Source organism: Galeopterus variegatus, unplaced genomic scaffold, assembly GCF_000696425.1.
Source record: "Galeopterus variegatus unplaced genomic scaffold, G_variegatus-3.0.2 Scaffold502, whole genome shotgun sequence".
Lineage (NCBI taxonomy): Eukaryota > Metazoa > Chordata > Mammalia > Dermoptera > Cynocephalidae > Galeopterus > Galeopterus variegatus.
Window position 1 is genome coordinate 219,496 of NW_007726613.1, and position 10,486 is coordinate 229,981.

The 10,486-nt window shown below is 41.0% G+C and overlaps 1 protein-coding gene across 1 annotated transcript in view; it reads left to right on the forward strand.

The window, feature by feature from the left end:
* The window catches only part of DIAPH1 (diaphanous-related formin 1), a 98,340-nt gene that overhangs the window by 30,469 nt on the left and 57,385 nt on the right, over window positions 1–10,486 (forward strand). The window contains exons 4-14 of the mRNA XM_008569460.1: window positions 1,101–1,202; window positions 1,674–1,804; window positions 1,988–2,074; window positions 2,934–2,997; window positions 4,436–4,575; window positions 5,304–5,412; window positions 5,803–5,913; window positions 6,070–6,188; window positions 6,824–6,940; window positions 7,539–7,654; window positions 9,280–9,344. Of these exons, the coding sequence (XP_008567682.1) occupies window positions 1,101–1,202; window positions 1,674–1,804; window positions 1,988–2,074; window positions 2,934–2,997; window positions 4,436–4,575; window positions 5,304–5,412; window positions 5,803–5,913; window positions 6,070–6,188; window positions 6,824–6,940; window positions 7,539–7,654; window positions 9,280–9,344 (1,161 nt within the window). The remainder of the gene's footprint in view (window positions 1–1,100; window positions 1,203–1,673; window positions 1,805–1,987; window positions 2,075–2,933; window positions 2,998–4,435; window positions 4,576–5,303; window positions 5,413–5,802; window positions 5,914–6,069; window positions 6,189–6,823; window positions 6,941–7,538; window positions 7,655–9,279; window positions 9,345–10,486) is intronic.

Consider the following 10,486-nt stretch of genomic DNA (forward strand, 5'->3'; position numbering starts at 1 on the left):
GGGGGGGGGGGGGGGCGGGCCGGGGGGCGCAGTGCAAGGGGGGGCGGCTGGGGGGCGCGGCGGCGCTCCCGCCGAGGGTTCGGATCCCACATACAGACCGGTTCCCGCTCACTGGCTGAGTGAGGCGCGGGCGCAACACCGAGGGTTGCGATCCCGTTGCCGGTCCCGGTCCGGTACGGGCGCGACACTGAGGGTTGCGATCTGTTGCCAGACAGGAAAAAAGACAAAAAGGAAAAAAAAAAAAATCTTGAGCTAGCCAAGTAAACATATTTTATCTTTGGGTCTGATTCAAACCTGAGGGCTATCGCTTTGCAACTTCTATGTTCAATTTATCTGTAAAAGGAAAAACAAATCAGAAATTAAGTCAGAAAAACTTCAAATTAATATTGCTACTTGCAGAAGAAGTAGAATATATCCCCTTTCCTCTCTATACTTTCCCCATTTCAAAGAACATTTTGGACTAGTTAGGGTTACACTTGTGCTCACTAAGGTTCTGGGCTCGGATACATTGTTATCCATATAATAGGCTCAAGCAGAGCCTTTCCCCAGAAACACACTCAACACACTTTGGGTTATGTCTTTCAAAGAGCCTCTGCTTTATCACAGAGTTTCCAGTTCTTTCTTCATGGGAAAGGAGTTCGTACAGTGACTAAGTTAACCAGGGGTGGTGGCTGTTTAGGCACTAGAGTTGGTGCGGATTTTGCTGGAGTCAATTTTGCTAGCGTTTGGATGATGCCAGTTGTGCAGTGCTTCAGTCTGAAAAGATTTTTAAGGTCCATTCTCCAGGCAAAAAACATTGTGTGTGGTTTTCTTTCAATAATACAAAAGAAATTTGTATATGAGTCCATTTTACTTAGGGAAAAAGTTAAAGTGTATATGTGTAAAAATATCTGGGGCTTTATACTAAAATGTCAGCCACATTTATCCCTGAGGAATTTTTATCAGCTGTAATAGCTTAAATCTCTAGGGATCAGGAAAATTTGTTCAATAAGCATTTAATGTGCTCAACTCCTTACTAAGTATAGAAAATATTTAACACTAAAAACTTGTAAAGAATTTGAGGCAATTTTGATTTTTCCATTTTTGTCTCCCTCTTCTAGCTGGATATGAACTTGAATGAGGAGAAACAGCAACCTTTGAGGGAGAAGGACATTATCATCAAGAGGGAGATGGTGTCCCAATACTTGCACACCTCCAAGGCTGTGAGTCCTGGGGCAGGTACCCATGATATGGGAGACTGTGTCCTTATCTTGGATGTATTTGTTTTGCCTTTTTTTTTTTTTTTTTCGATTTTGGTGGCTGGCCAGTACAGGGATCAAACCCTGGGCCTTGGTGTTATCAGCACCACACTTTAACCAACTGAGCTAGCTGGCCAGCTCGTTAGTTTTGCCAATTTTATATAACATTTTATGTCTATATCAGTTCTATTTCATTCCGTTATATAAGCCTACTCATTTTTTACTCTCTTATTTGAGTTATCTTCTTATGTACTTTTCGCCTGATTAAATCTTCATGAAGTATGTATGGGGGAAGGGATAGGCAATTCTGTCTCACGTAGTTTGGTGGTGTGATGGGTGTCTGCCCTGATGTTATTTAAACTCTTGACTAATATTAGTTCTCAATTTACAACTGAGTCCAGTGTTTACTAATCTCTCTCTATGCCTCCTATCTAGGGCATGAGCCAAAAGGAGAGCTCTAGGTCTGCCATGATGTACATTCAGGAGTTGAGGTCAGGCTTGCGGGATATGCCTCTGCTCAGCTGCCTGGAATCCCTTCGTGTCTCTCTCAACAACAATCCTGTTAGGTAAGCATTCTTAGGAGGTAAAGAGGAGTAGGAGCCTAATGTTGGAGTTCCCTGGTGGTGACTAAAGATCAAAAGAGCCAGGTCTGGATTAGGAGTAAAGAGTCTCCAGGATGAACTTTTTTTGGCAAATAAGTATTTATTGATTTGATTTGATATTGCATTGTCTCTATCTGTCTCTTACAGTTGGGTGCAAACATTTGGTGCTGAGGGCCTGGCCTCCTTATTGGACATCCTTAAACGACTTCATGATGAGAAAGAGGAGACTGCTGGGTGAGGACTTCCAGCTGTCTGCATTTTCTAGGTGGAGGGTCATAGGGGACTTGGTTATTTGCTCTAAAGGAGAAAATAGCAGTTAAATATAGTTATAGACTCAGAATATGCTGTTATCTGAGAATGGGGCTTATTGTAGGGGTGATTAGAGGATGAATGATGATTATAGATACAGGGAGGGGAGGAGGAACTTATATTTCATGGTAAATAACACAGGATATATACCACATAAGATTATTAGTATCCCAGCATGGGTTCTTTTTCAATCTGGAAATAGGATCTGATTTAGTCCAAAGCTGTCCTGTGATGTGGTCTGGGACATATCCCATTTGAAAGTCTTATCAGTACACTTGATCAGTTTGGGAATAGCTAGCTCTTTGGCAGTCTTCAGGATTGGAATAATTCTGCAGATCCCTTGGACTGTCTTAGGCTACCTTGAAGTCAGCCTGAACCAAAGAGATCTCTCTACCTCCTGGAATCTTTCTGAAGCAAAACAAAACAGGGCCTACACCTCTTGCATGTACCTTCTTAGACTTGAAACCTTTGACGTAGTGAGGCAAACAGTAATAGGTAGATGTTATCCTGATAGAATTTAGCACTTAGGAGCCTACAGGGAGTAGAAGGGAGGGTTTTAGTGTAATACTGAATTCTTGGATTAGAAGAGGATTAGCCAAAGGTCTTTGATGGTGGGGATCCCTTTTTAGCTGCCTTTTTTTGTCACTGTTTCTGGGCTATGTGCTACAATTTACTCAACTACTAGCTGGGGTATTCCTAAGATCCTTGTTTAAAAGATTGAAAAGTAAAATGGAAAAGGGATATAGAGTAAAGGGATTTCACTGATTATGCCTTCTACATGCAGAAGCTATGATAGCCGGAACAAGCATGAGATCATTCGCTGCTTGAAAGCTTTTATGAACAACAAGGTGAGATTTTCCCATTCTCATTCCATCCCCCGTATGGACTTCCATTTTTTCTCTTTGGGCAAACCCAAAAAAGGAACTAGGAATATGAGGTTCAAGACTTCTAGCTTTCCCTTTTAGTATCATAACTGTTTCTCATTGTCACATATACATGCTTCTATGGCCCTTTTTCACCAGTTTTAACTTCTCTTTCAGATGGGAGGTTCAATTTTCTTCCTTTCTTTACTTTCTTTTGCTAATTCTTGAATTTCCTGACCTGTAATTATTGTTTTTGGAAGGTTTGCTTTATTCCCTGCTTGTTCGTTTGTTTTTCCTTCTAGACTATTTCTACTTTAGAATCTTTTCATCTTCTTTTTTGTCTGTTTATTATTTAAACCCAGGGAGCCTAAAATTATTTGCCCCTGAGTACAGACCTATCTTCTTAACTGTTTAGTTTTGTTATGGTTAACTTATTCCATGGGATTGGGGGCAGGATATTAAAAAGAAACATAAAAATCAATGATTTTAATTCTTAGAAGACATGGAATTCTTTTGTGTCTCCTAGAAAATTATTTTGTGATGTTCATCTCTGTTTAGCTATATTGAGAAAAGTATTCTACCCCTGTATCAGTTTGCTAGAGTACCATAAACTGGGTGTCTTAAATAACAGAAATTTATTGTCTCACAGTTCTGGAGGCTAGATGTTTATGGTCAAGGTGTTAGCAGGGTTGGTCCCTTTAGAAGGCTATGAGGGAGAATCCAATGGTGCTTCAGAAAGTTCATGGAAAGATTTGTTATTAGCTTTTTTTTTTCCTTTTTGTCTTTTTTACTGACCAGTAACGGGATCGCAACCCTCGGTGTCGCGCCCGTACCGGGGACCGGCAACAGGATCGCAACCCTCAGTGTTGCGCCCGCACCGCGCTCAGCCAGTGAGCGGGAACCGGTCTGTATGTGGGATCCGAACCCTCGGCGGGAGCGCCACCGCGCTCCCAAGCGGCGCACTCTCCAGTGCGCCACTGGGCCGGCCCTTGTTATTAGCTTTTAATTCTATTTTTCCATGAACTTTTTGAAGTACCCTCGTATGTTTTGTGCGTCTCTCTTTGTTTTTGGTGGCTAGCTGGCAGTCTTTATCATTTCTTGCTTATGGACACATCATCCTGATCTCTGCCTCATGTTCACTTGGTATTCTCCCTTTGTGCATGTCTATATCCAAACTTCCCCATTTTTTAAGGACACCAGTCATATCGGATTAGGGGCTCATACTACTCCAATGTGACTTTCTTGTAACTTAACTAATTACATCTATAATGATTATATTTCCAAGTAAGGTCCCATTCTGAGGTACTGGGGATTAGGACTTCAACATATGAATTTGGGGAGGGTACCATTCAACCGATAACAAACCCTAAACTTCTCCCTGGCTAGATCCTTAAGCCTCCCTTCTTTGTTCTTGTCCTACCAGTTTGGAATTAAGACCATGTTAGAGACAGAAGAAGGAATACTACTGCTGGTTAGAGCCATGGATCCTGCTGTTCCCAACATGATGATTGATGCAGCTAAGCTGCTTTCTGCTCTTTGTATCCTACCACAGCCCGAGGACATGTATGTGACTGGAATTTTTTCTGTTCTCCATTCTCATTGTTACCATCATCTTTTAGTCTAGAGGAAAATTGAGCCCCTTACCATTCATTCTTATCAGCTTGTTTCTTTTTGTTTAATAATGGATCTTGGACATCCTTCTATGTCAGTACTTAAAGATCTACCTTATTATCTTTACTGGCTATTTAAAATTCCATATGTATATGTGTATGTTTCATAATTTAACAATTCCCCTATGACTATACTTTTAGGTAGACATTTTTTTTTTAGCAGATTCTTGCCCCTGCTGTAGGTGACAGGAATAATTTTTACTATTACAGATGATGCTATAATAAACATCCATGTACATATGGTCTTTCATATTTATGCATTTTTGCTGGATAGATTTCTAGAAGTAGGCCAAATGTTATGTGCATTAGAAATTAATTAGTACTCTTAAAGGCCCCTTCAAAAGCTGTACCAATTTATATACTTTGTAGAACAGGAGTCTTAATTTGGATAGGAGTTTAGGAATGGGCTTAAGGGAGTACATTTTTCTGAAGTGGTTGTCCTTAGCTTTCAGCACATTCTGTCCTCTGCTCCAGGGATGGTGAAAAGAATAATGTCAGAAATCTAGAGCATTGTTAATATCCTGTTTGCTAATTGGTCTGTGCCCCTGTGTAATATACCTGTTATACATGTCTGTGTCAGAGCACCTGGGCAGTTCTCTCCCTTTCCTTTCTCTTGGGCAGGAATGAAAGGGTTTTGGAGGCAATGACAGAAAGAGCAGAGATGGATGAGATGGAACGTTTCCAGCCTCTCCTAGATGGATTGAAAAGTGGGACCTCCATTGCACTCAAGGTATGTATATCCCCTAAAACTGGGCCCAAGAATAGAATTCAAAATGGAAAGACTTAAGTTCATTTGATCTTGTAATAGAATATGTGGAGTGGTTTCCAACTATATATTTTATATCTGAGGGGAAGATGATTAAACTTCTCTCTAAGAAGGCAAAGAAAGAACTGTTTTCCTCATTATGAGGTAGAAAAAAGACATGGTATCTATTTACAAGCTAGGAAGATCAACATCTACAATAGCATATACTATCAGATCCTTGGAATCATTTAGACTTCTGAGCTCTTCAGACCTGGTCTGGAAAACCAGGTCTCATTCCACTTAGAAAAGTCATTCTTTTTTGTAGTGTATCTTCTAGGTTATCATTGACATAGCTGCTGAATTTCCTTATTTTAGGTGGGGTGCCTACAGCTGATCAATGCTCTCATCACACCAGCTGAAGAACTGGACTTCCGAGTTCACATCCGAAGTGAACTGATGCGCTTGGGGCTGCATCAGGTGTTGCAGGTAAGATATAACACTTCATTAAAAACGTTGGGCAGTTCCTTCCTGATCTTACAGCCCTAATCATGCCTGGGATAGCTCTGGTTTTCAATGTAAAAACCAGGTTGAAAGGTTTTTTCAACTTTTGAGTTTCCTAACTTCTACTTTTGTCATTGACAGGACCTTCGAGAGATTGATAATGATGATATGAGAGTGCAATTAAATGTGTTTGATGAACACGGGGAAGAAGATTCCTATGACTTGAAGGGACGGTTGGATGACATTCGCATGGAGATGGAATATCCTTTTACTGACTGGGTTCAAGACAGATGAGGCGTTCATTGTAGTCAGTTGCAGATCCCTGTATAGAATGGTGTGGAAGATGACTCAGAACAAGGCATCAGGCTTCTGTGTCTTCTCAGTAAATAGGACTGGTGTCTTTTTTTGTTGTTGTTGGCTTTATTTACCTCATCATGGGCCAGGGAAGTCAGTAAAGGTGATCTGATGGTTGCTCAGCATGGAAGTAGATATCAAAATCAGTGTAAACTTCCATGAACATGATAGCTTAGCTTTTCGAGATGTATAGCTGGTTTTTAGAGATGTTCGGACTGACAGAGGGAGTAGCTTAATTACCTATTAATATTTGCCACAAGTGACTTTGAGGTAGTTGTTTTCTTTTTTTTTTCTACTGCTTGATCTTTAAGCCAAGTACTAGGAATCCTCTTTCTCTCTGTATAGTACCACCCAACTTACTGGTCCCTTGGCTAGAAGAAGTTTATAGAGTTTAAAGTTTCTGATGTTTATAGGAAGAATAGCTATTAGAGTGGAATTGGTGTCTTGCCACTTTTCTGTAGCTTCACCAAGAATCGAGCAAGCCACCTGTCAAATATTGTTTCTAAATATTTGTTTTCCTTAGCCTATTCTCCTTTTCCACTGACTTTAGTGAAGTCTTCCAGATTCTTTTAAACACAGTGAAGGATTCAAAGGCAGAGCCACATTTCCTGTCTATCCTGCAGCACCTACTGTTAGTCCGAAATGACTATGAAGCCAGGTAAGGGGGTGTGCCTGTGAGAAGTTTTTAATTTGAGTCTTCATGGAAAGTGCAAAGTTGTTCTTTAAAGGGGAAAAGAAAAGACAAAGACCAAGGATTAGGGTTCATTAGTCACAGATATAAAGGAAGTTGTCAGTTGTTCCTTTAATCCAACTGAAAGGCATCCCCATGGCAGAGATCAGAGTGTAAAAGGTGAAATGCCTTTTTTTTTGGAGGGGAATGTGTAGGTGGGGTGAAGATGATAGCAAAGGGAGGTGGCAATTTAAAATTCTTTCTGGTTGCCTAAAAGTAGAGATTGAACAATAGCACTGTCCCTCACAGGAAGGATCAAGCCCAAATTTTTAGATGGGAAAGTATTGGCAGTGGGAATTAGATGGCAAGAAATTTTGGTTATTTGAAGTAGATGGGGTAGCTGATGTGGAATAGGGGGATTTCCTACCATAGTAATGAGACTTCCGTTAACCTTACAAAGTTATTTTCCAGAACACTTATCCTTAGGTCTCTCTATTGTCAAAGCAGTTAACTTTTCTTAATCTTAATACTTCTGAAAATTATATTTTTATTTTCCTTTGATAACCCTATTTTGTTTCTTCCATAGACCACAGTACTATAAGTTGATTGAAGAATGTATTTCCCAGATAGTTCTTCACAAGAATGGGGCTGATCCTGATTTCAAGTGTCGGCACCTCCAGATTGATATTGAGGGATTGATTGGTAAGTGTACTCTTCTTCTGTCTGGCTCCTCAAAACATTGCTTATACCTTTCATTTTGCATCTTCCTTTCTTTTTTTTTTTTTTTTTTTTTTTTTTTTTTTTTTTTTTTTTTTTTTTCTTTTTTCTTTTTCCTTTTTTTTTTTTGGGCCCCCCAAAAATTTGTTTTTCCCTTTTTTTTTGCCCTTCCCTTTTTTTTTTTTTTTCTTTTTTCTTTTTCCTTTTTTTTTTTTGGGCCCCCCAAAAATTTGTTTTTCCCTTTTTTTTTGCCCTTCCCTTTTTTTTTTTTTTTGTTTTTTGTCTTTTTTCCGTGTCCGGCAACGGATCGCCACCCTCAGGGTTGCCCCCGTACCGGACCAGGGACCGGCAACGGGATTGCAAGCCTCGGCGTTGCTCCCGCGCCTCGCTCAGCCAGTGAGCGGGAACCGGTCTGTATGTGGGATCCGAACCCTCGGACGGGAGCTTCCCAAGCGGTGCACTATCCAGTGCGCCACCGGGCCGGCCCCTTGCATCTTCCTTTCAATGAAAATTTCAGAGAAGATATCTTTCCAGTCCCCAGATATTTACATTTTTGTCCTTTCTTAGGTCATAATTGTATTAGTCCATTTTTTTGTTGCTATAATAGATACCTGAAATTGGGTAGTTACATAAAAAAATGATGTTTATTTGGATCATGAGTCTGGGACAGCTGCATCTTGTGCGGGCCTCCGGCTGCTGCTGCTCATGGCAGAAAATGGCAGGGCAGTCAGCAGGTGCAAGTAGATTGCATGGCAAGAGGAAGCAAGAGAGAGGGAGGGGAGGTGCCAGGGTCCTTTAAACAACCAGCTCTCATGAGAACTAACAAAGCAAGAACTCACTCACTACCCACCTCCAGGGAAGGCATTAATCTATTCATGAGGGATCCATCCCCCATGACCCAAATAGCTCCCAACACTGCCACACTGGGGATCAGAATTTTTGACATGAGCTTTGGGGGGATACATATCCAAACTCTATCAGTAACCAATATTTTTCCTAGGAATACACTGGCTTTTAGTTTTATTTCTACATAAATCTAAAAACTTGCACCTTCTCACATATCACTGCCTTTTGCAGGGACTTCATCTATATCTGTAACTGCTGCTGGTCTCACAGTCATAAATATCACTCATTAGTCATTCTTCATGCCATCCAGCATAGTAGCCTTACTATGCACTCAGAAATTATATGTTAAACTTAACTGAAAGTTCCAGAAAGTTCCATGTCTTTTTTTTTTTTTTTTCCTTTTTGTCTTTTTTCGTGACCGGTAACGGGATTGCAACCCTCGGTGTTGCGCCCGTACCGGGACTGGCAATGGGATCGCAACCCTCGGTGTCGTGCCCGCACCTCGCTCAACCAGTGAGCGGACCGGTCTCTATATGGGATCCGAACCCTCGGCGGGAGCGCCACCGCACTCCCAAGCACTGCACTCTACTGAGTGCACCACCGGGCCGGCCCTTCCATTTCTTTTTCTAGTGCAGGACATTAAGAAGGATAATGAAAATAACCAAAAGGACAAAAAAGACTGCTCTTTGGTTATATTGAAGGGCTTAGGTATGAGGGGGGAAGTCCAAGAGAAATTAAGAGCTTTACTTACTGACTCTTTTCAGATCAAATGATTGATAAAACAAAGGTGGAGAAATCTGAAGCCAAAGCTACGGAGCTGGAAAAAAAGGTATGCTTGAGGGATCAAAAAATTGGGGGTATTTATTTCTTTATTTGAGGATTATTATTTTTCTGACATATGAGACATTTTTTGTGCATGGTATCTTGAAAGCATTCAGCACCTAATAGTGTGGTTCCTAGGGGAAAACCTTTCCAATATAGGTTAATCATTGTATTACCAAATCCGGCTGCCTGCCCAGTATGAAACCCTGGCTTGGCTCGCCAAAATCTGTCACCCTAAGGCATTCAGCTCCTGCCTGAGGCTTGCCAAAATCTTGTTACCAAACCCGAGTTCAGCTGCCTACCCCTGCCAAAAAACAAAAGACCCAAAAGTCAAATGTTGGTGGAATAGGAAGTTGGCTTTATTTAGGAATAACAGTGACTTGAGAGATGTTAAGCTAACCCATCTTTCTGGTAAACTTGAAGGAGATGGTCTAAAACCATCTCAGAGACTCAGATTTACTGAGGGGTTTTTAAAGAGGAGATTGAGGGAATGGAATGTGAGAAATGAAAAGCAGGAAGGAGGGAGATGTATAAGCGGCCAGGTGCAAATTCTTACCAAGGCTCCATTTGGCTTCTGTTCTCCTCTTGTATTCTTCGGGGCCTGAAGGATTTTGATTTGCTTCAGGGTGGAATAAGCATAGCTTTATTGATGTTTTCCATGGCTTCTCAGGATTCTGGATAGTACATGTCTTGTGGCAGGTGTGCAGCTTCAGACTGACTGGAAAACAACTTTACATTTACTTAAATAATGTCATCTTGCTTCATAACGAAGGTTCAAAATATCAAATAACCACAGGAAAAGAGGGAACTCAGAGAAATGCTTGCTTAGAAAAAATTGTGTCCTTTTTTTTTTTCCTTCTAAAGCCTATGCAGTTTTAGGTCCCAGCATGCATGGCTTCAGTCCTACTGACTCTAACAGTTGAAGAAGGTGATGTGAATGTGATCATGAGGTGCGAGTGCTGGGCTTGCACAGTTCTGTGGCCACTGGGCAGGACGAGAAAGACAGATGATACTCTTATATAGTAGTGAGGGCGGGCTGCCGGTTAGTTCAGTTGGTTAGAGTGTGGAGCTGCTAACACCAAGGTCAGTGGTTCAGATCCCTTTACCGGCCAGCTGCCAAAAAAAAAAAAAAAAAAAAAAAAAAAAAAA